This window comes from Copidosoma floridanum, unplaced genomic scaffold (assembly GCF_036245765.1).
Source record: "Copidosoma floridanum isolate Cflo_tuat_1 unplaced genomic scaffold, Cflo_Japanese_pri ptg000019l, whole genome shotgun sequence".
Taxonomy (NCBI): Eukaryota; Metazoa; Arthropoda; class Insecta; order Hymenoptera; family Encyrtidae; genus Copidosoma; species Copidosoma floridanum.
In genome coordinates, this window is record NW_028321896.1 from 17,153,534 (window position 1) to 17,180,934 (window position 27,401).

The 27,401-nt window shown below is 45.4% G+C and overlaps 1 protein-coding gene across 1 annotated transcript in view; it reads right to left on the reverse strand.

Moving 5' to 3' along the window:
• Positions 1 to 22: 22 nt before the first annotated feature.
• The window catches only part of LOC149374571 (uncharacterized), a 33,181-nt gene continuing 5,802 nt past the window's right edge, over positions 23 to 27,401 (reverse strand). Inside the window, exons 2-11 of the mRNA XM_089592980.1 lie at positions 20,667 to 21,034; positions 19,944 to 20,149; positions 19,061 to 19,470; positions 16,976 to 18,430; positions 12,367 to 12,492; positions 11,580 to 11,690; positions 11,097 to 11,283; positions 4,463 to 4,644; positions 451 to 691; positions 23 to 365 (exon numbers count right to left, since the gene is read on the reverse strand). Coding sequence (XP_089449106.1) covers positions 118 to 365; positions 451 to 691; positions 4,463 to 4,644; positions 11,097 to 11,283; positions 11,580 to 11,690; positions 12,367 to 12,492; positions 16,976 to 18,430; positions 19,061 to 19,470; positions 19,944 to 20,149; positions 20,667 to 21,034 — 3,534 coding nt within the window. The 3' untranslated portion in view covers positions 23 to 117. The remainder of the gene's footprint in view (positions 366 to 450; positions 692 to 4,462; positions 4,645 to 11,096; positions 11,284 to 11,579; positions 11,691 to 12,366; positions 12,493 to 16,975; positions 18,431 to 19,060; positions 19,471 to 19,943; positions 20,150 to 20,666; positions 21,035 to 27,401) is intronic.

Genomic DNA, 27,401 nt, shown 5'->3' on the forward strand with positions numbered 1-27,401 from the left:
ACGCACTACTCGCCTTTTTATACAACGCATCGATTGAAAAAAAAAAAACACTCACAATTGTACGACAACAACAAGAACAAGAAAAAAGAAATGAGAAAAAAAAAAAACAACCGGGGCTCAGTCGGTGCTCTCGGAGACGAAGCTCTCGAGATCGACGTAGTGGCCGTTCATGTTGTCCTCGAGCAGCTGGGCGAGGTCCCGCCTGAGATGCTGAAACTCGGGCCTACGCTCGGGATCGGCGCTCCAGCAACGGGCTATCACTCGGAACAGCTCCGACCGGCAGTGGAGCGGCCTCTCGAGCCTGTAGCCCTTGAGCACGCTGCGCATCACGTCCCGCGCCGTCATGTCCGGGTACGGCGTCGAGCCTGAAACACCAACACCCCGATTGGTGAGCATTTTTTTTTTTTTTTTTTTTTTTTTTTTTTTCAGCTCAAGGGAGTGTTGTCTTACCGAGGGTGACGATCTCCCACATGAGTATGCCGAAGCTCCAGACGTCGGTTTTGGTGGTGAAGAGCGAGTAGACGAGCGACTCCGGCGCCATCCACCTGATCGGCATCGCGTTACGCCCGTACCTCGCCTCGACCACCTCGTCGTCCTTGTTGGCGAACCTCGACATACCAAAATCGGCGATCTTGCAGAGCTTGTTGTGATCCACCAGGACGTTGCGGGCGGCCAAGTCGCGATGGATTATCTGAAAACGAAGGACCATTTGTTTCGTTTTCTTTGTTTTTCTCTTTCCATTTTGTCTAAAACTAACATAATTTCTACCGCGAAACCGAGGTATATGTATATATTTAATGAAGAGCAAACATTTGTGCACGAGGTTGAAAAAGAAAAAAAAGGCAATTACGAGAACAAACTGGTTTTCAAACGCGTACAGATAAGCGCGCGTGAGTCACGTTACAGCGTTTAGCGCTAATACAGCGGAGAAAAGAGAAAAAAGAAAAAAAATCTACATCGAGTATAGAGTCGTTTTGGCAAATCATAAGAAGCCAACGACGACGGATGGAAAAGAAGAGATTAATTTTTTTTTTTTTTTATTGTTCACAAGGCCGTGCCCACAGCTCTTCATTAAATAAGACTCGAGCGAATGGATGAGAAATAACTGATTGATTGAAAAGTCAGTTTAGCTTCAGACGTGTGTACACTTACGTATGTACCGAGAAAAGGGAAGCCCAACGCTCGCACATCCTCCACGGTATAATAATCGCACGGGTGCACATGGACAAGGCGAACTAGGACAAGACCGATGTACGGCGATGGGAAAAGAAAAGGCATCATCAGCCGCATCGGTCCGTGTAATTGTTATTTATCGGCGTGTATGTAACGAGCGAACGAGGGACCTATTATAACCGAGGCATATTTGCCCTTCGCTAATGTACGCGCGCGAGGCTATTCTCTCTCTCTCATGTAATATACGTATGTATATCGTGCACTACCGTACAAACTCCGTCGAATCGTAAAAGAACAAATGAGTCAGAGAAGCACCAAGTAGGTGCAAGATATTATATCCGTGCCACGCGAGCACGACAGAAAGACGATGACGCATAATATACCTATAGCTCTCTGTGATATCTCGTCGATGCGATAATACGCAGGTGCTCGACGCGGACTAAATTGATGCAGCGGCAAGGATGCGATAGAGAGAGGGATATAATAGATAGTACATACTCGTGGGGGCCTTAATTAATGCCGTATACAGATGTTGGATACACGTGCAGCCGATTTGGGACGAGAGACAATGGAAGAAATATGGGCTCCGTGGAGCGCGTGGTACAACCCGATGGTGTATACGTACACGAGATCCGGAGCGAGAAATTTATTCTCGGCGAGATACGGGAGTCTCTATTTTTTTCTCTTTTCAAATAAACGCGTATATATTATACGTTTACATACGAGGGATGGGAGGAGTCGCGCGGTAAATTAATTCATTTCGGCGGTTATACTTTCGATTGATCGGCCAAAAAAGGTGTGCATGTTTGTGTATACCATCGCAGAAATTACACGCGATTTTCAATACTTATATACAATGTGCATAGTTACATGGAAGTGCGACGATATTCACATGGTGGCTCATCGGTCGAACTTTGCTTGATTCAACGATATAATTATTCGTCCCCGTCGGGGTCTATCCGAACTGTATTTATGTACGTGACATCAGAAAAATCTTTTTTTTTTTTTCTTTTTTTTTTACAGGGGCCAGAAAAGAAAAGAAAACTGTAATTATTCAAGGCCAGATAGCCATATCATCGCATAACTCAAACGAGTCGGAGGAGCACACACAGGTGCATATATTACACTGAGGATGCATCGGTACTATCGACTCGCGGTACATAGGATAAGGAGAAAAACACGTAGACACAGGGAGCGTCGATTGCCCAATGATTCTTGAGTTACAAGCGAAACCCAATAAAAAAAAAAAAAAAAGAGGGACTCGCCTTGCGATGAATTGTATCGATTTTCCATCCACTTGACAATGTCCTCCTCGAGTTAAACGCAAAAAAGTACCCTCTACCGGGCAAAAGCCCGTCTCAATCACCGCGGGGATGTATACATCGTACGCTCTCCTGGCACATTATGGATTAATATACGCACTCGGAGGGGAAATAAACAAACCGCGAAGCGACGACATAAATGTATACGCGCATATATATATATATATATATATATATATATATATATATATATATATATATATATATAGGCATAAGAAAAATGACGTTACGCAAGAAATCGCACATCCGAGAAAGGATACGCGCTAACCCCCCGACGCTGATATGCATCGCGAATAAACGTAATTATACCGTTTGTCGTCTCAATTGAAACGCGAGAGAGCGGGTGGGGTGGAGGGGGGCAATCTCTATCTCGATGTCCCACTCTGCGCTCGCGCATGGATATAACGTTATACGTACGATAGATACGGGCCGATACGGAGAGGCCGTGTGTACATGCATATAACGTGGAATAAGAAAAAGGACGACCGCGAGGGAGAGAGGAGGGGAGAAAAAAAATTACAATATACCATTGATGTGTGCGTGTACATGTATTATTATTGGCGATGACGCGAGAGCCCGTGCGAGATAAGCAGGTGTACATGGGAAGGAGTAGGGAATCGAGGAATTTAGCGCGGATCTCTCGGCAATTGCGGAAAAATGTGCAAGTACTTGCGCACGAGCTCGCAGACATAGGGTATCCAATACATGATATGTATGCACGATGCCGTGAAGGAATGCATTTGACAATTAAATGCTCGTGTACGGTAAAGAGAGGAGGATCGGAAGATATCCGAGAGAAAAAAAAAATGCATGGAAGAGGTGCGGGCTCGGTAATTTGCATCGCAGCTCTCGAAACGCTCCAACTCAATTGGAGTCAGGCGCGTGTAATGAGGATAACAAGAATGTGTATGTATACATACAGTCATGCGTTGGCGCGATAAAAGATTTTACAAAAACACGGCGTATACGTCGTAATCAAGATTCGTTTGGCGTTTAACGTATCGGGGCAATAAATACAGGTGAGCGTATTTCGGTTTGATCGAGAACAAGCCGTGTTTCAAAGTTTATTAGAAGACACTCTGCCTTTTCCTCTACGGCTGCAAGCGACCATTCGTCCTGGATACTTTGGCTTTTTTGTATAGAAGAAGAGAAATGCCCACGTATGGCAAAGCTTGCAAATGGTTGACAAATATAATTTTATGACAGAATTCCTTCCACTGGTGACGTTTACAAGATTTCTTTTTTGGAGAAACAAAAAAAAACACAAAGGAATCCGATCTCCGCTACTCGGCTAAAACAATCAATCGTAGTCCTTGGAAACGAGCTTCTCTTATCTTCCACTTGCAAGTCGCTCCCGAGACCCCATTATCACCGTCTCTATCGCGAAATATCCCTTTTCCGCGCGTCCGGTCCATCTCTCTCTCTTTCTTTTGTTCACATCCCAAATAAGCCCACCCGTCGCGTCTCTTTTTTCCTCCACGCTTGGATTAATGATCCTCTTTCTCTCCCGGGCTATAGGTATATACGTACTATAGGATCGCGAAGCTCCAACGATAACGTGGTGCACTTTTATACCGATGGCGCGCATCGCCTTCGGATCGAATGGATTGTAATATAGACGAAAGGGTCCGTATACGTACATTGATGTACAAGAATATACGTCACAACCAACATCTGACGAACGAGAAAGAAAGGGTGGCTCTTCATCAGTTACCCATCTTGTTAGCGGATGGACCTGACAAATGCGGAGGATTAAAATTCCTTTCACTTAACGTGCTCGCGTATACACGCACCTCCTTTTTGGAAAAAAAAAAATTCAACGAGCTGCAGACAGGAGGAGAGAGCTGTAGGCTTGCTATATGCGCCGATCGCGAAAATTAAAAGGTAGCATAAAAAGGGAGTTGGGAGAGAACAAAAAAAAAAAAAAAAAAAAAAGAGAGAAATAAGGATGTATAAGTATTGGTTACCTTTTTCGAAGCCAAGTACTCCATGCCCCGGGCGACGCAGTATCCAAAGACCGTGAGATCCCGGGACGTAAGGGCGGCCGAGTCCTCGCTGAAGTTGTAAAAGTCCTGGCGCGTGCGATGGTCCCGCAGGTAGGCCAACAATTTGCCGTACATGACGTACTCGAGGATCAGGTAGTGCGGCTCTGAAATCAACACCATATAGACATTATTCATTTAATTTAATCTCATTCTTCTCGTTTCGCTAACTCGAGTATATAGGTAGCTACAACTGTTAACCAAAAGACGGTACAATCGCCACCCATCTGAGTGGGAGTTTCAGCGATTCTCGCAGTCGTACCGGCAAGTCATGATCCACGATTGCGAGCGTGGACGGAGAAACCCTCGTATGATTGTACTTTGACGATGTACACGTTTATTGGACGATTGCACCTGTTGTGCAGTTCCTACATTCCGTGGAACGAAGGGTATAGAGAACAACGAGGGACAGCCAAGTGAAAGACTCAACTCATCCCCTATAACGGAGATAAAAAAAGCTGCAGTGCCCTCTCTCGTCGTGCCACGTGTATGATGTAACGCGGATGCTCGGAAAAAGGCCCGCGCGCTCTTTTTTTACTTTCTTCTCCCGGGTGCATATATTATTATTGTATATACGCGCGATACGGGTGCCCAATGCAGGTAAGTAGGTAGTATAGGTATATGTATACTCGTATGTCGAAAACAATAATCCCGTGGCTTTGCCCGCCATAAAGCTAAACAATGGCGTGCGCGCGGGCTTGTGGTTGCCCCGTGGGTACAATGCACCGGTTACGGACGCTTTTACTACGTATACATATATAGGTACAGTCCGACTGGACCAAAGTCTACTTGTATAAGGAAGGGAAAAAGTCTACGTATTATCTCTCGTTTGGGTGAAAAATCAGTGTTGTGTACGCCGCTCGATACTTGTATATTTTACCCGAATAACCATGAGCTGCTTTAGCGAAGATTCCGAACGGTTTCCTGCTCCTCTTGTGTATATACCTTAAATGGCATAGGGTTCAGATTTTGCGTGTTTTATCCGGTTGCGGAGACAGACCGAGGGAGGATGTGTTATTTGCGATCGGGTTGAGGTATTTTTTTCTCACCGGTGGAGTACGTGTGCGTGGTAACGGAGTTTGGGGAATCCAACATAATTATTTTAAGGAGGGCCGTTTTAACGTAACGAGCGACGATTTCTGCCTGATTAAGCCCGAAGATTATTATTGTTTGGATTGACCGTACATTATTGTAATACGTGCTCGTATACTGTTACGCGTGAAATTGGTGCCGATCGGGGTTTTTTCGGGGAGGACTCCTCGGACCAGCGGAAAGTTTTGACGTGCGTATATTACATTGGGTTTTATTGCGTGTTTTTACGATGTACGGCAAAAGTAAGTTACAACTGTTATTTTGTTGAGGTATAATTGGGGGGCAAAAGATGATGTGACTGCCGGTAATGTTGTTTTTGGTGTGAATGGGAACACGCGTCTCGATCGTAAATTATATTATACGCGCGCGCATGTGTGTGCGATTTACGATGTTTGTCAAAAAGTCACGAGTCGTCTGATCGCGGGTAAAAAATTTGTTCACTCCCGTAATAAACACCCGGGCCCCAAACAACGCGTTTTTTACCAAATAACGACGTTACGGCAAAAAGCTCTTCAAAGTAAAATCACGGAGAAATCGAGCGAAAATCACAATCGCGAGCAAAGCGATAAATCGTCTCGACTCGCGCACTCACCCGTGAGTCATTACCTGTGCACGCACGTATCGACTTATATTGACCGTTCATTCATTAACGAGAAATAACCATATGCATTCACCACACGCGGCTATAAATAGTACATAGTGCACGTTCAATCAAAATCCTTTCCTCTTCTCATGTTGAAACATCCGTATATGCTCAAAACAAGCCAAACGGTCGTGTGACACGGTGACTCACGGAACAGCTCAACTTTAGAAAGCCTTGCGATTATTTCCCGATGCACGTAATACACCGATCATGCGTAAAAAAAAAAAAACAAAAAACAACTTCTCTCGTCCGAGATGAAAAGGTCTCACCACCGTACCCTTCCTCTAGAGCCCCGGATGGTCATCTACCCCTGGCCGCTCATCTTATTTATATACTCACAGCAAGTTTTTACCGATTATCGAGTCCCCTCACACTACTCCCTCCACCCTTTATCCCAGACGTCCGTGACAGCAGGGCATTAGGGGCGCTCTCCTCGACGCACGCTATCGCGCGGTTTTGCATATCGCGCGCGCACACACACACACACACATAGTTGCACCGGGAAAGCCATTAAGGCACAAGGATTATTTGAAGGCTAATGTTGTAATTGCTCTCGAGCGCGTTTTAAACATCACCCCTTCCCCCACCCCCTCGCTCTTGTCTCGAGTGTGCTCCGCAGCTTTAGCCTGCACGCGCGTTGCCAAGTGCTAAATTATAGGGCTGTCGGAGGCTGCCGCTGATGCTCTTCTTTCGCGCCATCGAGCGCATATTATTATCATCATCATTATCATTATTATATATTTATGCAGAAAAGGGGGGGAGGAGGAGTTCGAGGTGAAATTTAATAGCGCGCCGTCGATGAAATTTTCGAATCAATTTACCGGGTGAATCGGAGCCTTGCGTCGTTTAATGGTTAACGATGTATTTATACGTATTCCGGTCGATCGGACCGAGCAAACAAGCGCACGTAACGAAGGTGGTAAACGCTTAGCTGTTGGGATGACAACATTTTTTAAACAGATGTATTCGCGATAGGGAAACTTTTTTTAAATAAAAGGCTATAATGGCACATCAAACATCGATTCATGCTCGCACCTATACGCAAATGCGCTGGAAATACAGGGAGGGTGAAAGCATCCACGTAAAAAAAAGGGCACGCACGTTATTAACCCTTTTCCTTGTAAATAATAAATATACGCACACAGAGAGTTGTTTGCACCGCGGGGTGTGCGTGTACCATGAAAAACCATTATGTACAAGTATAGGTATAAAGGTATATGCCTTTAGAGGTTTACACACAAGAGCGTGAAATTGTAATCCAAGCCCTGCGTGGAAAAATCCACGAGCCCGCAAGGTACAACATGCCCAGTGTTCGTGTGGGTAAAAATACTGGACACGTTGACCCTATATACGTGCATATATATAGGAGGTCCGAGGGGCGAAATCCGATCTCGAGTAGTTCGACGCGGAGAAAGAACAGTTTGCCGGACCACATCGACGCACCATACCACGGAGAGAAATGGCCCTTATTTTGTACCCTTTTTTTTTCTCCCGTAAAAATGCTCCGTTCCCCCGAAAGAAAGGGGGTTGTAGCCGCTACGCGCATTTAAATACCGTAAACTTTACGCGCCGCGCTCGCGGTTTGCGGTCCCCCTCGCGTGCAGCCAAGGCCTGCATACACGCGGTCCTTAAAAAAAGAGGGGGGGGAGGGTCTGGCTTCGTAAAATCGCGCAGCCTCTCGGCTCCTCGGAGTACGTATATATCTCTCTTTAAGCGCCCGTTGTGGGTATTTTATGCACTCGCAACGCGCCGTTTTTTTACCATCGTGCTGTAATTAAAAGCGCGGAGAGGTTCATTTTATTACTTTCCTCAAAAGCCCCGCAAGGAAGCGAGGAAAATACCTATATATGCACCTGGTTTAGTCGCCGTATAGTGTCAATACACCATCACGGCTAAATATAGTCCAAGAGAGAGAGAGAGAGCGCGCGTGTAATTACTCACGCGTAAGTCTAGATTTGACGCGAGCGGGAAAAAACCTATTGTAGTTATCTTTGCGAATAATTTTTATCATTTGCTGGGGCATCGAATACTTAATCATCATTGAAAAAAATAATAGCCAATTAGCGACTGGTAGGCACAACCTGAATTCCCTGAATAACCGACTCTATATTGCTTCTTTGAAAAAAAAAGGACTAGTCAGATTCTTCTGTTCCGCCCATCACGCGTGGCAGGTCGTCTTCGTATAAAATCCTTCACCACGTGTTACGGCCAAAAACGCATCGTATACTCATCAGTTTCCAAGCCCATAAATTAATATTCTCTCTCCCAACTTTACGTATAAAATGTCATGTTTCTCTCTCTGGTTTTGATATCGAACCTCCTATACATAAAAGATGCAGTATCGATTAAAAACTTGTTTTTCTCTCTCTCTCCGAAAACGCTGTGGCGCAACGAAACCCGTCTCCCTCGGCTCGTCCAAAAAATAACGCATATCCCACCCCCTCCCTCTGCCCAATTGACATACGGAGGTAATAAAGAAAAGTAATGACGTTATTACCCGCGCGTGTAACGCTACACTGGCACGATCCTCCCTCTCCAACGCATCACGAAGCCGCGCGGGATTTAAAGCACGCGATGACTTTCGCGCTCCACCACGGGCCCCCTGCGCTATCGCCTCGATCGATCAACCTGTCCTTGCATCACGTGCAGAGTCCGCCGAAAGGTCCTTACGCGCTTTGCGAGCCGGCATTTCCGGTTCCTGCAAAAATATGGTGGCAATAACCCACTACCACCGGCGGCGCAAGGGAGAGTGAGCATCTCGATGTAAATACATATACAAGCACCGGCGAAAGGATCCTCCGTCACCCGCTGAATTGCTTGGGTATATAAATATATACAACGCGACGCGTTGGCCCCGGTGAAAGTAATTGCGTCCGCGCGGTATGTATACGTACTCCCTCGGGCCATTTTATTTGGGGCTTCCCCGGTATGTACTACGTGTGTGTGGCGCTGCAGCTGCCCGAAAGTATAGTGATTACTCATCGGTTGCACTAAGTACTTACTCTCCTTTTTTTTTTTTTTTCATCATTAATAAGTATCTCTCTCCGGGGTGAATGTCCGTGAGTAATGTATCATGATGATATCGACGAGTGATTTTTTTTTTTTTTTTTCTCGAGCGAAAGCCTCTTTTTTGTTGTTTTTTGTTGGGTTCGGTCATCGTGCGTCAACTTTGAGCGTATAGAAAATTAAAACCGAGCTGGAACGGCAAAAAAAAAGAAAAAGAATACATCCTTCAAACCTGATTTTCGTCCTTGTTTCGCAGCACTTTGAGCGTTTTATAGTGTCGCGCGGACGTTGAGTAAAACAACAACAAAACGCTATTCTCTGTCTCTTTTTTTTTTTTTTTTTTTTTTTTTTTTTGAAACAATGGCTCTCTCGCGATAACAAAATTACACGGGCCATTAAGAGGAAAAAAAAGAATCGCGCACCGCGCAGCCTTTTAACAATGCATTAGGAACTTTTACTTTTTGGCTAGTAAAATTTTTTACTCCTCCGCACGCGCTGCAAATCACACGATAAATCGCGAGGAAAAGCACGCGGATCGATATCTTTATTACCACAGGGTCAAGAGAAGAAGGAAGAAAAAAAAAAAAAAAAAAGGTCACGCGTCTCTCGTTATCCTCATTAGCTCCAAAGGGGAGGGGGAAAGAAAGACATCCCACGAGTAATAGGTACAAGATTAAAATTTCTCGAATGCTAATTCATCGGTGAAAGCCCTCACGAGTATACAACGTACAACCCGAAGCGAAGGAGGAGGATGAAAGGAGCAAATCCGATTGTGTACCACTTTATTCCTCGTAGGAGGCTCTCCACCCCTCGTATACGCGTACAAGAAGCTACAAGAAGGGGCGTATATATATATATATATGTACCCGCGGGCGATCCCGCCCGCTTTGGTATTATGCACCGAGGGCTCGGCCGCTGCACTCGCGAACGTAATAAGTGCATTGTGTCCGGAAGATCATCTTGAGGACGCGCGGAAATTTATTCGCGGCGGACCCGACTCTCTCGGGCATCGGATACATCACGTACCTATACAGTATAGAGCAAAATATATATATGTGTACACGAGCACATAGGGGCGGCTCTCTTCTCCACCTCCTTCCCTGTTTTCCCTTCGCATATAATATATATACGTGTAAGCCCTGCTGTTTATTCTGTATACCTATACCATTATATACGCGGATGGTCGTTTGTACCGGAGTTTTGATGTCTCAAGCAGACCCCGTATGTACAGGTACGCATACGTAAATACATGCGCGGGGAAGGAAGAGGAGGAGGAGCTGGAAAAGGGACAAGAGTATATACCACGAGGCGAGCTGTTTTATTGTGCGTGTGTGTACTTATATACATACACATATATATATATACGAGGGCACGCAGTCACGCACGGGATGAAGATACATACACACACAGACTCGGACTTGATTGCTCGATTATGCGCTTTTCAAGCCACGGGTATACCCTTTGTTTGTTTGCTTGTTCGTTCAACTTGTTATATTGTTGTTGCCGATTTTGATCGGCTCTCGTTTCGATCGCGCGCTCCTGCGTCTTTCGAGGGAAAAATACGTGCGTTGACGCACCTGTTGTTGCTATACCATAAACTACGATTTCGTATACGTATAGAAACGAGTCGATCGATGCGAGGAATGATGAATGTCGCTAAAAGCACCATTAAACATAAATATGGACGCGTCCGGCGCGTTTATTGCCGTTTTCGCGAATGCCAACGAAAAAAGCAAACGCATACGATTCGCCTACGGAGGATCAGTTTAAAAAAAAAACAATCTCCAGACTATATACGGGTACAGATGCCTGACTCACCTTGTTCCGTGCAGCATCCCAGGAGCGTGACGACGTTGGGATGGCTGCCCACCCGCTGCATGATCTCGAGTTCGCGCACGAGGTCCTCCTTTTCGCGCTCCGAGGCGCCCTCCTTGACCGTTTTGACGGCGACGAGGCGCGTCGTGCCCTGGTGGCCCGTCAAATCGTCCGCTTCCGCTTTCCACACCTGCACGGACACACACACACATTAGATTTATTCGTTCATTGTATCGCGGGGATCTTTTTAGGATTTAACGAAACGGATCATGGAATCAATCCGTGGAATATAAACCGTCCGAGCATGTATACAATACGGCGAAATGTACGATCATCGTGAACCGGTGACTCTCTCGCCACCTCATTTGTTTACAATATGTATAAATTACGAGATCGTACTCGAGGTGAATTTCACTTATGTTGTTGCAAATAACACTGAATTTGCTCGAGAAAAGAGATAAAGATCGAAGCATCGTTTCAACTCACCTGGCCAAAGTTCCCTTCGCCGAGCACAGTTTGCAGCCTGAGCTTGTCCCTAGGAAATTCCCAGCGCGACTCCTGTGACGCGGGCGGCGGTGGCTTTTCCGTCTCGTGACACTACAATCGTACACACGTTTCATACGACTTTTCTTTTGTTTTTTTTTTTTTTACTTTGAATAAATTAAAATGACACATCTTGGGATATCGACACGCAACCAGCTTTTTCTCATTTCACACTCATTTGCTTTTTAACACATCGTCGGATCAACGGCTAATGGTTGCATTATATTTTTACACAAAGGTTAAATCCATGTGCGATGTATGCCTTGTATAGCTGTACAGATTCGCGTCGTTGAATATTTACACGGGTGAAATCGAAGGTTTCGGGGAGTGTTCGACGACAGAGTCGAAACTTGGCGTATTGTATAGGTATATGTACAAGAGAACAAAGTACCCCGTGCTTATCTATACATTCTAAATAAGTTGGTATAGGTGGAATAATATTTGCAGACTCGTTACAAAATCATTACGTATACGTATATGTACACCTTCAAGATTTGCTCACGAAAAAAAGCGGGTGTGCGAAGCGAGTGTTTTTCGAAGTAAGTACTTTTCGATAAGACGCGTCGCAGCTGTTGCGGAAACGCGTGGATTGGCCAATACTGGCAAATATACAATATGATGTGAATAGTGAAAGATAAACGAAGCATCGTATGCCAACCTCGTCAAAAATACCATAGCATCTCAACTCTAGTTAAAATAATAATAATAATAATAATTTAAAAATACTCACGAGATGCTGTATCCTCGGAAGTTTCGTGATGGTCTTTTCGATGGGCATTTTAAAGTCCCCCTTCTCGAGGCCGAGCGCGTCCTTCCTGCAGCTTATCTCCGACGACGTATCCGATTCTTCCAGCACCTGTGCAACACACACACACACACAATCATGCACAATGGCACTTTCAGTTATGGAATCCCGCACACGAATGGCACGTAGTTTATATTTTTCGCCCCACGCAGTCGAATCTACTCGTTGTTTCGCTCGCTCGTTCCCCCCCCCCCTCCTTTCTGCGTGCACTTCTTTTGAAATATCTTTCAAAACCGATAAGAGATACGGGCCCACGGGGAGATACTAAATAGGCAGCACATGAATGCGCCGCCGCATGTGGCCCGCGCAAGGTGACTTGTGTATATACACATACATCACACGTATACAGAGGAGAAGAAGTGGCTTTTGTATATGGTAATTTGAATAGTGGTTTGAAATTTCATTATTAAACATATCACCCGAGAACTGGAATATGGTAATTTAATGTACACACCGAATGACGCTCCTTTCGATACGCGCGTTTGAATAATCATGTACTTCATACAATACTCCACGTTGGCTCCTGTTTGTTTTTAGTTTGGATTCGCACGACTCGTGTATCCAGTCGTATAGTTAGATATCGTTGAATTTGATCTAAAGTCTCCGCAGAGGTTATATATATGTATACGATCGTTTCGAGGAGAAAAAAAAAAAAAAAAAAAAAGAGTCGGCGCGCAATATTAAGGGGGAATGTATCGATTTTTCGTGATGTCTCAAAAATGTAAGTAGCCGAGCGTTTTCTAAAAATACGGATTCCCTCATCGACTGTGCCGCGGAGTGGCGTTTCCTGCCTCTTGTTTTGATTTCTCCCTGTATATGTATATATGATGTACCGATCACCCGTGACGTCACCACTACATTTACGAAACACCTCGACATCGATCACTCGGGTTTTTAATATTTGTTTTACAAATCGTCCGCGTGTCGAGGGCGCGAGGAAAAGAAAGCGCCATCTCTAGCTGGGAAGAAAGTGCTATCATTTCTTTTTTTCCCTGGTATGTGTTACGCATACGTAACTAACTATACACGTATCGCAGTGTCGTCATCTTCAAAACAAGTTTCTTTCTCTTAACTCGCGCCAACTCCCTTTCGGTCCTCGTAACGGCAAGGACGATTGATGATAATTATAAAAATGACGCTTAATCGCGCAAACTCTTTTGTTTCGATTGTTTTTTTTTCTTTTCCACGATAAGTACGCCAAAGTCGACTCGATCGGCAATTGCGCAACGTCGGTTTTTGCGCGGCATTGAATCTACGGCCCGTAAAACAATACCTTTTGCGCGACGGGAGTGAGGCCACGTGTGTTATGCACAGCTGCAACACCTATATTACCTGCCCCATCAAGTGCTTCCACGAATTCGTTATACCTATACGTTTACAAAAATTATTCACTCTCGAAGTATACGTACGGAGTGACGGACACGGGGTTTCTGTCTTGTTTTTTCATCTCCCGTTTCTGTTCTAGCATTTACGCGTGTAAATAGGACACGCGCAAGGTCTCCGTAATGGTATACCGAAAATAATCATCAGATCCGCCTCCTCGTCGATTTTTTCGAGTATACAATTATATCCGAGAGCTATATATTTATACCGCGCGAGAGCCGAGGGCTCCATAAGTGGCAACTGTCGCATTTGCGGCTTTTCCGGTCGAGTTTGCCGAGGAAAACCAAACGAGCATCGCGCTCACCTTTACACGAGCGTTCGTGTAAGCGTGTGCATGTATGAGAGGTTCGACGCACTTTTAATGACATGGGAGAAACCGGAGCACACGTGGAAGCAAAAAGAGTACAAGTACAGTTGAAACGAAAAGAAATGGGGAAAAAAAAAAGAGATCGGAACGAGATTGTGGAAAAACAAGTATAGGTACACGCATTTCCGTTCGATGGGGCATCAGCCATAATGAGAGAGAGGGTATATAATATTAGGGGTCTGATGAGCGGGACGAAAATAATGGCGTATAATACCGATAAATACCCGTGAGTGTGTGTGTGTGTGTGTGTAGTAAGTGGTAAGCGACAAGTGCGCAGTGAATTTGTATACATGGATATGTGCGGTCTCGGGGCTCTCGAGTTACGCAAGAGCGCGGGAGGCTATTAAAACGGCGAAGCGAATTATCGTACGTGCGTGAGCGTAAATTGTTCGATTAGCTCTTGGCTCGTGCGAAGTTTTCTTTGGTTTTTTTTTTTTTACTTGGACATTTGCCGTCGTTTTTCCGGGGTACCCATGGTCATTCGAGAAAAATTGATGATTTTTGCTTATCTTTTGTACATTTAAACAAAACGACTGTAAAAATAATTTATGGGTTATCCTTCAACTCTTCACTTTAACGAAAAGCTTAAACGTCTCGGCAGTGCTGCACTTTTGGATTTCGTCATAATCTTTACTCGAAATCTTCGATAAATTTAATATAGTGATCAAATAAAAAAAAAAAAAAAAAAAAAGATCTCGACAAGTATTTCATGACGACGCAAAGTACTGATACTTGTGAGAGAAAATTTTAGGGAGTCGGTAATAAGGATACGCTCGTTTTGATGGCTATCTCACCGTGTAATAAACGTCAACGCCGAGAGCCGAAATCTTGGGAACCTTCTCATAAAGTACTGTAGTCATCTACAAAATGACAGCCAATTTCGATATACGACCATTTTTCGTGCGATGCTTGGATGCGAAGCAATAACGCCTCAATCGTAGAGTCATGGTGCAAATTACATAAATGATTATACGTATGTAATTTGGGTGCAAGGTTTCGTGAAAGCTTAGATGAAAAAGAAAAAAAAGTATTTAAGTAGGTAAGTGTTTCAACGCGGAATCACAGTAAAGATATCAACTCGCCGCTATACGTCTCAAAGTTAAATTGACCTCCCCGCGATCCCGACTATACCCGCCTATGTATACATTCACCGCCAGCGAGAGAAATAGCGGGGCATACAACCGATCGGCCGCATCTAAATCCCGAAATTCCCGAGCCCACGTCCTCCCCCGTGAAATACACACCGGATCATGCCTCTCCCCCACCCTCCTGGTCCTTTGTGCCTCTCTTACGGCGCATCCTTTACCTTGTGTACATGTCCCTTTGTGTGCCCACGCGGGAGAAAGACGCCCGCCAGCGCCAAGCGCAACGAAACCCCCGGGCCCGAATTTTGAGAATGGAGCCCTCGCTCCCCCACCGATACCTCCTCCTTATAATATATACACACGTATATGTATGCGCTTTCAAAGGCGCGATCGTAAAATCGGCAGGGGCATAAATCCGTCTCGCGGGATAAAAGTGCCTGCGGTTATTGTATACACGTATATACACCCAAACCGCTACGGAGAGGGGCTGCTCCTCTTCTTCTTCTTCTTCGGAGGGTCCTAGTCCCTCTGTAATATACAATGGTACTTTTGTGGGTGGAAGTTTACAATACATCTAAAGATGCGCTCGAGTGCCGAACAGTCCACAAGCGCGACACGAGGTTGTACACGTGAGAAAAATCTTACGATTTTGTATCGGACACCTGTTTTGGCTTGGCTTTTCTCCGTGGCGTGCCGCATTTCATCGGACCGGCAAAAAATTGATAGAGTAACGGCGCGACTTTGATGGACTCTAGGTGTTTGTAGTACACGTGTAAGGAGCAAAGCCACGGCGGTACGTAAGTGCTATTTGTGTATACATTAACACTCTGTGGATGGAAGAAGGAGAAAAAACGCACGGGTAAATTCATCAATCCTACGTACACCCATCCTCGTGGTTTCGTGTGTACAAGCTGTATACGGAACGAGGGGGAAAAAAATAATAGCCGAGCACGGGAATCATGCTCTACTTTGCGCTAATTAGCCTTTTCCCTCGCCGCTCCCCTTCCCGTGTGTTGCATTTATTGTCGCTAAGCGGAAAAGGTTGCTCTTTCCCTTGACAGCTTAACAACCACGACTCTGCGAGCCCAACTGTACACATCTCTGTATTCGCTCCCTTTTCCGTCGAATTTCGAATATTTACACGATTGCGATTCTGCCGATTCACTGCGAGAAAGTTCCTCTCGTCGACATTGAAATCCCGAGAGCTCGTTTATGATACATTTCGCGCAAATAGGCACGGACGTGAAAATTGTGTTTCCCACCTCGATTCGTTTTATTTATTATTTTTTAAATTTTTTTTATTGTTTGCCGATTGTATAATATTCCATTCGCAAATTTTTTTTGCTCCGCGCGGCAAAAAGCAATAGTAAAAAACTCAATCGGGTTCCTCAAGCTTGGTGAATGAAAAGAAAAAAGGAAACCACCGACGCAGCCAATTTACAACACAGTCAGAAGAGCGATCGTGCGAATCGGCGACTCGAGCGTTCGCCGGAAACATCGAATCACGTTTTCTTTATTTTTTTTATTTTTTTTTCATTCGTTTCCGATGACAAAAGCACGCGCATACCCACGCGAAATAGTTTTTGCAAATGAACGTCAGCAGTTTTTGTACGCCACAGCGCGCGCGACAATTCCAAAACAAGACACTTCGATCGTGACTCGGGACGAAGCAAAACCGTTATATGATTCGCGCACTCACCTTACGATTCCTAAGTATCAGTCTTCTCAAGATCAGTCCAACGCCGACGGCGATCGGAAAAACGAGGAGGCTCGCGAGTATGTAGCTGACGATGGCGAGGGTCTCCTGGCTGGCCAGGGCGTCGGCGTCGTGTCGCCTCGATACCACTTCACTCGCGTTAACGAAGGACTCCCCCGGCACCAAAAACGTCCGGCTGTTGTTGTACCTGCCGCCCAACTCGAGCGGGTAATACCCCGAACCGTTGAACTCGCGAACGTAGGGCCTCGCTGCCGATCCCGACTGATTGCCCATCCTCTGGCCGATCACCGGCCTCGGCGTCGTCCTTGGCCTCGTTGTCGTCGTCGTCGTCGTCGTGGTTACTTTTGTACTTGGCATCGACGTCGCCGTGGTTGGCTTGACCGCACTCGTTGTAGGCGCGGTCGACGGCTCAGTCGGCAGCTCGAGCCTCGTCGTCGTCGAGATCGGCAGTACTTCCGGCCTGGCGATCGGCACCGGCGTTGTCCTTTTCGGGGTGGCAGTAGTGGAGGGTACCAACGACGCCTCGCTCGAGTTGAACATGCTCGAGGTGTTGAAGCGCTGCATGATCGGCAGCACGTCGTCCTTGGCCTTGTCCGCCAAATTTCGGGCGCGCACCTCGGGCGATCTCTCCGGGCTCTGGCTCGACGCCGTCGGTGTCGTGCTACTGCCGATCGCGATCGTTGTCTCTGCCGGTTCCTCCGTCGATTCTGTCGGCGCTGGTGGTGGGCTCGTCGTCGTCGACGTGGTGCTACTGCTGCCCGACCTGTACATCTTTTGCACCTCCGAGGGGTCCAGCATCCTGCCCATCGTCGTGACGATCGGTTCGGCTTCCGTGACCGTTTCCGCGGTCTCCACTGCCTCGGTCGTTGGCATCGGCGTCGTCGATGTGGTAGTACTCGAGGAAAAAGGCACTATTGGCACCGCAGTGCTGGTTACATTGCTGCTGTCGACGGGAGTGGTGTAATTGATTGGCGGTGCGGCCGAAGGGCTGGGCGGTTCTTCCATGGTGTGGTTGCGGACGGACTTGTCACGGCGCCTGCCCGCAGCTGCTGACGCGGCCGCGGCGAGTCTGCGCCTCTTACTGGCGGCGCTCGCGGGCCTCGCGTCCGTCCACCTAATGGTGAAGCCCGAGTGGGGCTGTTGGGGCGCTGCTGTGGTAGCTGCGATCGGTAAGCTCGGGGATCGGTTGGCGCTCGGTTGAGCAGCGGCTGTGGCTTGCTCGACGGTCGCGCCGGCACTGAGCCGAGAAGCGCCAGCGGCCGGCGAGTTGTTGCTCGATGAGAAGAAGAAGGAAGAGGAGGAGGCGGACGAGGACGAGGTGATCGCTCCGCTGCCGGTCTCGGCTGATGCAGTAGGGCCAGCGACGACGCGGGAGTTGCGCAACGTGCTCCGCTGCGGCTCGGTCACGTGCTGCTGCCCCTGTTCTTGATCCTTTTCCTGCGAGATCAGACCACGTTACTTATCAATAATGCCTCAGATTGTTCGGAACACGATATATATAAGTATACCTATGCACACATTTTGCGCGCGGCTTTTGTACGTACGAACGATTTGAAAATGCATGAGTTTCCAGGGAGATTCGCGGCGATAGCGCTGGAATTTGTTAATGAACTCGGCTTTTTTGTAAACCAAAGCTATTGTGTGGTTTTTTTCGTACTCATAAAAATGTAGCAAACGAGGAAAAAACAAATTTCAACTAGCGCTTACCGATCTTTGGCCATCGGATGCAGCTGTCGTGCACCGCAATCAGGCTTGCAAGAGTTTTAAAATCAACCAAATCGATCCATTGACAATTATTCCACGAACTACGAAACTGAATTAAGTTTTTTTTTTTTTTTTTTTTTTTTCCATCTGATACTGATTTAAGACCCTCGCGAAAGAGTCGATTGTCTCACGCCTTCGATCTATTCGGCTACTTTGCAAACAATTATAAATATTGAATTTTGAACAACACTCTTGGACATACTATGCGAGAATGGAAATGAGTAGTGAAGATAGGTACACCGATTTTCAAGAAGTCAAAGGGATATGAGATGTGGAAGTAATAGAAAGAAAAAAAAGGCAAACCTTGGCCTCCTCCGTCGCGTTGAAGCCCGTGAGAATTGGCAGGTCAGTCGTAGTCGAGGACGTGCTCCCGGCGGTCGTGATCGCAACAACCGGAGCTTCGGTAACGACGATGCGCAAACTGAGATTCGAGGCGGTGTTGGCCGCGTCGGGAACGCCGGGCGCGCTCTTTTCCGCGTCGGTGGTGTTCAAGCTGTTCCTCCCCCGTGCCTCGGCCTCCTTGTCCGGGCACGACGGCCTGGTCGTGTGCTCGCGAAAACTCGTGACGGACCGCATCTTCGTGGACTTGCGACTCAGACCACCACCACCACCCATCCGGTCCACGCTGTTCATCTCCTCGTCTATTATGTCCTCGAGGCCGGGCAGCAGCTTGTTCGGCGACGGACTCGCCGAGGAACTGTCCTTTCCCATACCTAAGAATCATCATGTTTTTTGGTCGCTCGTGGAAACATTGTACAACAAGCAGCTTCGAGGAAGGATTATGCCGATGGAGTGCACACCTACTTGCGGAGCATGAAAATAAAGCAATAAAAGTGTGTGCCGAGCGCGCGTTAACCCAGATTTTCGAGAGAAACTGGAACGTGTATAAACTCTCTCTTTCTCTCTCTCGACTCGGTTCGATATGAAAAGGGAGAAAGGGACGTGCGTTGGTTGGGTAGAAAGTGCGAGCGCATAATAAAAGTATGTATATGATAAAGGCTCGTTGGTGGGGAAGGGGGGGGGGGCTTTTAAGAGCCGGTCGTGTATCGGGGTCTTTGAACCGAGTGCGAAAAGGTGAGTCACGTTCGGGAGATAAGCCGCGCGTGCGAGAGGAAGAGAGTAAAAGCGGTGGGAGGAGGAGGACTTTCGAAAGGAAAAAGCCGGAAGGGAGAAACGAGAGCGTTACCGGTTCCCCGTAGCTTCTGGCCGAAATACAAGAACTGGGACATGTCCTCGATGGGGATGTCCTCGACTGGTCTGAAGTGATTGTACAACGAGTCGGGCATAGCTACGATTTTCTTCGTACGCTGCTCCAATGGCAAAGGACTCAAACTGATGCTACCGTTGTTGTGGCTTCGGTATGATTTCCCAGCCGTAGAGTTGCGCCTGCTCCTGTATAGTTTCATCAAAACATTTTTTTGTGGTTTTTTTTTTTTTTTTTTTTTTTTTTATATAATACACATTGATGAGACACAAACGTAGAAGTGACATATTTTTACATCATACATGCACGTGCAACGTTTCGGTCGAGCCCTCTCGGTCACGATTCCGTACGTGGGAATATCGGGCGAGTGTGGGCCGATGCAAAAACCCTCGAGCGATAGAGCATATGAAATTTTTCGGGGGCGCTCTTTCGAGGGAAATTCGGGTCGCGATTATAATACGGAATAAATCATTGGGACCCATATACGTATACTGCACAGGCACACGGTGTACGAAACATGACGTCTCGAGTTGGAGTACACCCGCTGAGATTTATATCGTTCGGCCTGATTGAGGAAAAAATTAGTGTACACATGATTGGCTGGCAGTGGTCCAAAAAAAAAAAAAACAATTGACCAAAAGGGCCGATACGGTTGCGTTTTGTGTAAATTTGAATAAAAACGATCGCAAGTACAGACAAACGTACCCGGTACTGCCGAGCGTCTCGATGACGATGTGGGTGTCGTTGAGGGTCGGTTGTTCGGGCACAGCGACGTACAGTCCGTTCTGCGACTCCTGCATGTCAAACACGTCCGCGGCCATGATCACCTGCTCCCTGATCACCGGTTTGCGGCGCAAGGACGCCCGTCGCGAGCTACCGACGACCATCACCCCCTCGGCCGTGGCTCGTTGCCGGAGGACTTTGCGCCGTCTCGACGACAGGACGCCACGCAGCGGGTCTTCCCTGCGTGCTTTGACTCGGGGTGACTCCGTGGGCAGTGACGCCCGCCCCTGACGCTCTTCGTACTCCGTGCGATCTGTAACTGTACAGGACGGGGGTTCGGTTACTTGTAGCTTCTGATTGTCAGTTACAATTTTTATCACTATTATTTTGTGTATGCGTTGTTTATGGACTTTTGTTGTGGTCTGTTACATCATTTTCATACTTTACTAGTGTATAGGAAGTAAAGGTTTTACTTTTGTCTCTGCTAAAGTACGGACTACGGTTTTTAACTTGGCAAAATGAGAGTAGCACTTGTCGGGTCCTCAATTAATTGAATAGTTTCTACTCGGCACTGATGATAATCGATGATGAGCTTATTATTCAGAATGAAAAATTAATTTATAAAAATATTACGGATAGAGAGAAGTTTTCAAGTCATACAAAACCTTTGGCTTGATTGTAGCTTTAACATGTAGATAAGATGTTTTTTTTTAAATATATTAAACGTTGAAACAGTAAAAAAATTTTGGTTGGTAAAGCAAGTGGTTGAAAATAAATTTGGAGAAAAACGTTTTTCATAAATCAGCCGCTTCTTTAAATTACCTGATATTTTTCAACCCATGCCTGAATTAGTTTTCTCTTCTACCATCCTATCAATATTATTGGATGAATGGAAGAAACAAAAAATTTTGCTAAACAAAGCTTGTATTAAAAATTATCGGTAACGAAAGTCAACAAAGTATATACGGTGATTTCAAAGCTTGACTTCATACTCAAAATGAAGGTGCACAAATTCTAGGTATATTTTGATACATTTCGATAATTGTGTCATAATATTGACAAAAAAATACTTTTGCAAAATTAAACAATTCAAAAATCATGAACTTTGAAAAATCATTTTTCTGCTATCTTTAGATGCATCGGGGAAAAGAAAAAAAAAAAAAAAAAAAAGAAAACAAACGTAAAATCTAGGTGTATCCGATCCGAGTCCACCTTTAAAGTGATAATGAAAGTGAGGCACATTAATTTGCATGAAATTCCAATCGAATTTTTCTTTCGTTCGTTTTTACTTTCGCGGCCCACATCCCTTTCTCTCGAATAAACGATAACGGATCGTGAAAGTTTCGGCGCATAATGTGTCTCAGCGTCACCGAGTTCCGTTTACCTCGAAAAACGGAGCCGCCTCCACTCCCCCGAAAACATACACACACACACGCGCGCGCGCGATGAGACGTTTAACAGAGTGACCTCAAAACAAACCAAAATCATCGGTGATCTTTTCTCTCTTCCATATACTACCTACTTGTGTAGTTGACAAAACAAAACCGCGTGTGGCTCGAGTATAAACGAGAAAACGGCAGCGAATCAGATCCAAAGTGACGTAGAGAGAGAGTTGGCCGGGGCTACGTACACCGTGTGGTGGTATTATTATATATACAGCTAGCGTACCGTTATCTACTCTCTCCGCCTCGTTTGCTCGCTCACCTCAACTTACGGCTGCGGCGTTTGTTTAATCTCATCCGGTATATATAAGTGCACATATATTATATGTGTGTACTTTATGTGTACGTGTACATATGCACGACTTTTGGTGCTGTTGAAACTTTTAACTTTACTTGTTATAAATGTATGAATATTATACCTATACGTGCTCGCTGCATTAACTATTTAGAAATATAATACGAATGTGTACAAGTATGTGCTAATACGTGTGCAATTCAACACATAAGTAAAATCATACGTATATTGATTACCTTAATTATGTTTTTAATTTATTTATTTTTAGTAAAACATTATTTAGTAGTGATAGTCATCGGTGTGATTATCTGCATCTTTTTTTACAATCTAAATTCGAAGTTTAGATTATAAAAGAATATCAAGAAATCAATGTACAATTTTTGTCTTGGTTTTCTTTTTTGTGCCACATAAAGAGCGAGAGAAGGAGTCACTATACTCAATCCTGGTCAGTATAGACAATCTAATACCACTGCTTTCGTTAACTAGCAATTGTAGATACGTCAAACATAAGTGAAAAATTATTATCTGTAAATCTTTAGGGAGCCAAAGAAGATTCCTTTTGAGTTTAACTATTTTCTATAATCACTAATATTCCGTTACGTCTGAAGCCAGAAATGGTTAGACACTTGGTATTGGATTTATTCATTTGATTCGTAATTAGGTAGTTTAAATTTTTTTATTAAATTTAAGTTTTTTTTTTTTTTTTTTTTTTTTTTTTTTAATATGCAGCGTCAAATGATGAGAAATAGAGTAAACTGAGCTATATTTAATATATTTAAATGTTCTTAACGAAAAATCTGCAGTTTGAATACAAATTTTTCTTATACTTCTTCCCAGTTTAACTTGATGTTGGGGGTAAAAAATGCTTCGCGAAGGAGATAATCACATTATTCATAAGAACGTACAATCTGGAAACTATATTTGATATCTTGTACAAATTTAGGTTCGAAAACAAAAAATGTGTAACTGATTTTTTTTGACTCAACAAAACAATCATTTTTCCAGTGATACATCCATATGACAGTCTTTTAGTAAGTAACTCATTGTTAAACTATATCCAGTAAATGAAAATCACAACATTATAATCATTTGGAGTAGAACCTTATAGACCAAAGAATCACCTATATTTCGTAAAGGTCAAAGGTAAGAGAATAAGGAGCTATAGAAATGTAAGAACAAAAAATACATAAGAGCGTAACATCATCGACTAAGATAGCGAGTGAAACGATACGTTAATCGAAGATAAGACAAAGGATGAGCCGAGAGATTGAGTAATCAAGTCGGGGAAGATCGATGGCGCCATGTCTAACTACGCATATTATCGGATGATAATAATTACGGGCACTTGGAATCATCACAGACAATCAAATGGAAGGATACTCGACGCCACACACGAACACAGCATTTTTCGCGTACATACGATTACGTACAGACAAGAAAAAAAAAAAAAAAAAAAAAGACATTCTACAAGCACGTGGTAAACGCGAAACAAGCACTCTGCTTAATTCGCTAGCTTGCGGCTGATAAAGACACGTTAGCCTATACTATAGCGTTCGAAGTTTTTATTTTCTCTTTCACTCAAATTACGGCTTCATCGATATCAGGATTTTTGGAATCAGGATAACGCCTCGTACGCACATCGTAATTGTACCGATAAGAATCCTATACGAAAAAAAAAAAAAAAAAAAAAAAAAAACGTATTGGAGGCAGACAGCGCATCCTCAACGCCTGCACGCCACTGTCGCGCCATCGGTAATTCACAAGCAAATGGTAGAGTACCTATTATACACACACAAACATGGCACGGCCTCTGAGTTATTGCGTGTTTATTATGCTAATTATATATATACGCGCAAAGAAATCTTAAAGTTTCTCCCCGGAGAGTAGCAACTAATAAAGTCGACTCCAGCCTTCGGTATCTCTTATCGATCACTCACAGTCTGTATATACATGCATATATTACGTATAGCCATACACGCGCCCAAAGATCCTCGCAATTTGACCCACGCCGTACGTATGGCAACAGACGCAATTTGTAATAATATATGCAACGGCTCGCGCTCGAAAGAAAAGATCCAGAGGAGAGAATCGAGATAAAATTGAAGAAAAAAAAAAAAGGCGACACCGAAACGTACGTATTAGACGCTCGTGCGCGAGCATATATAATTTAATTAGTCGAAACTACACGCGATACCGACGAAACGGACAAAGTATAAACAAAAAAAAAAGGCCCACGCTTGTGCACCTTTATCGACCAGCTGCGTTGTGTAGCCAGCTTGCATTACACGAGTATTGGATGAGGTGCTCCCCCCCCCACCCCTTCTACTATATACTTTCGTGCATCGACACTTATCTCCTATATGGCAAAGGGCACAGCAGACATTAAGTATGCGCACAAACGAGCAAACAAACGATTCCCACCGATGCCCGATTGAGGTTTCTATTTACCCCGGGACAGCAGTGGGGCAACCCATAGTTTCCACCCACGCTCACTCGTTTCGCATGTACATGCTCTCGATACTCCTGAAATGAAATAAACGTCGCCCACTGTGTGTCTCGCGGTCAAAGGCAGCAGCGACCGCGGAGAAAGTGTTCTCCTTTCGGCAAGCCGGTTATTGTTGGCCCCGCTTAACGGCAGATACGCGCAAAGGAAAGGAGAACGGTCGGTCGGAAGAAAAAAAATATATATATATATATATATATCAGTGCGGGTAAGTAAGGCGAGCGTGGGGCTGGTATCTCACACGTGTCCGAGGCTTCATTTTTCCTCCACCAAGATTTCGTATTGTGTAGAACACGTGGCTATCATCGCCCGGCCATTATGCTAATGGGACGAAATTAGCCGAGGTAGCGCCCGCTCGTGCAACACCTTGCGTGCATCCTCTCGATCATCGGCTACAACGCTCTGGTCTTTCTTCCCTTCCTTTTTCTTCCTCTTACGAGTCCATCTCTCGTTTTCTCTTTTCCCCCCTTAACCTTTCGAGAAGAGAACGAGGATGCTGGCGATCATTGTCATCATCGTACGCGAGGTTTCGTCTCCGGATGGATACCCCTAGAGACAGAGAGAGAGAGAGAGATCGGTTAGTGTACCCGATGCTCGATCGCCAGATTAAAATTGATCCTCGTGCTCTGCCTGCCAGTGAGATCTATCTTGACACTCGATCGACGTACAGGTATACGGTACACGCGCAGAGGGCAGCGTACAGAGGCCTCAACCGCTGCCGATCGATATTCGCGTCGTTGCTCTTTGCCGGGATGATAGATCACCGTCCCCTTGGCGCATCGGCCACATGGGCTCCGTTATTTACAGGCGCAGAGGACGGGTTCACAGTCCTCTCGACTTCGAAAATCTCACACGCAGGTATCCTTGGCGAAGGATAATGACCGTATAGAGGTAAGCCCGGGACTTTCGGATTTAAACAGGTTTGACAAATCGCGCGCTCTGTCTGGGCCGAAATATGACCGAGTGGTTTTTACGATGGGCGCTGTATGATGACTCTTGCGTGTTACACGCGTGCAGGGATCGCGAAAAAAGGAGCCAACGAAATGAAGGGCCAGAGGATAATTTGCTCAACGAATTACAATCCCCGAATTGATTCACGGATTCGTACTTTTCTCGCTGCACGCTCTGTACATATACAAGGTAATCAGATCGGCGGATCCTCTAAATCGGAGCAATTAGTTTCGCCGGTCTTATACCATACGCAACCAAACTCTGGCCGCGTGATCGATCCGATATCTATATAAATCCGGGCATAACGAGCTGCCGATCGGCCCATTACTTTGAAAGCCCCTATTTCTTTTTTTCCCCCTCTCCCCTCGGTTTTCCCGTTCACCGTTTATCTTCGCCTCGGCCGTATACGATTGAGCCAACCGCCAGAACATAACACGTGTATATTATATTATATGAAGTCCGCGAGGATGATTTACACGCGAGAGAGGAGGTACTCTGTAGGAGTTGATCGGTAAATCATACATTATTTCCCGCGGTTTCGGCGAGCGCGTGGCTTTGTTTGCTGCGTGCGCCCTGCATATACATATGTAGATCGCATGCCTAAGTCGAGGGCAGGATTAACGAGTATTATACAATGCGCGCTGCGGTTGGACTCGTCAAGTACATCGCGAAATGGAAAATCGATTGGAAGCGCGGCAGCGCGCACAGTCAAGGTTGGAGGCGTTACCATGTGCGAATGGAAATGAGGTGTGTGTGTGTGTATACCATTTTATTGTACGCGGCGGTGATGCCAATGGCAACAGGCGGCCTGTTTCTTTGTACATTTGCTGCCGCTCGGCGCGTTATACACGTATGGGTGGAAGGAAAAACGCGCTAATGATGCAGCGGATGATTACGATGACGAGTAACTGGGTGCGATTGCTGCACGGTGAGCGAACGAGCGGAGGAAGAGAACGCGTTGGGAGGAATTTTACGCCGGCAGTTGATGGCGGGGGCATGAATTATCTGTGGGAAAACGTGAGGAAATAGATGGCTCCGCTGATTTATTTAGCGACACGAGTTGCGGGGAGTCTATTAAGTATGATTTACGGAATACAGGGATCGTTTGCTTTTATTTTATTACATCTAGCTATTTATTCAGCTATAATAATAGAGGGTGAGAATCCCTTGGATTTCCAAAAATAAAAAAAAAGGCTTAAAGTGTTGATAACGAGAGCTGCCTATATAATTGAAATAAAACTCGGTTGCGCAACAACCAGCAACTCGTTGAGTTATATTTCTGGGATTCCCCGGTATCTTCGATGGTATAGTCGAGATTTTGGCGCAAAAGACGCGCGAACGGGATTATTATGCAAAAATTCGTGAATGGCATAACAGTACAACGCCAACACGCCGATACGAAAAATGTTAATCTAAACGAGCGCGTCTGCTCGAGAGTTACTGAATTGTCGTCGTTCGTGATGATGCCTCGAACACTTGACCCGTACCCGAAAATTCCAACGGAACATCGTATACGCACCTAATGG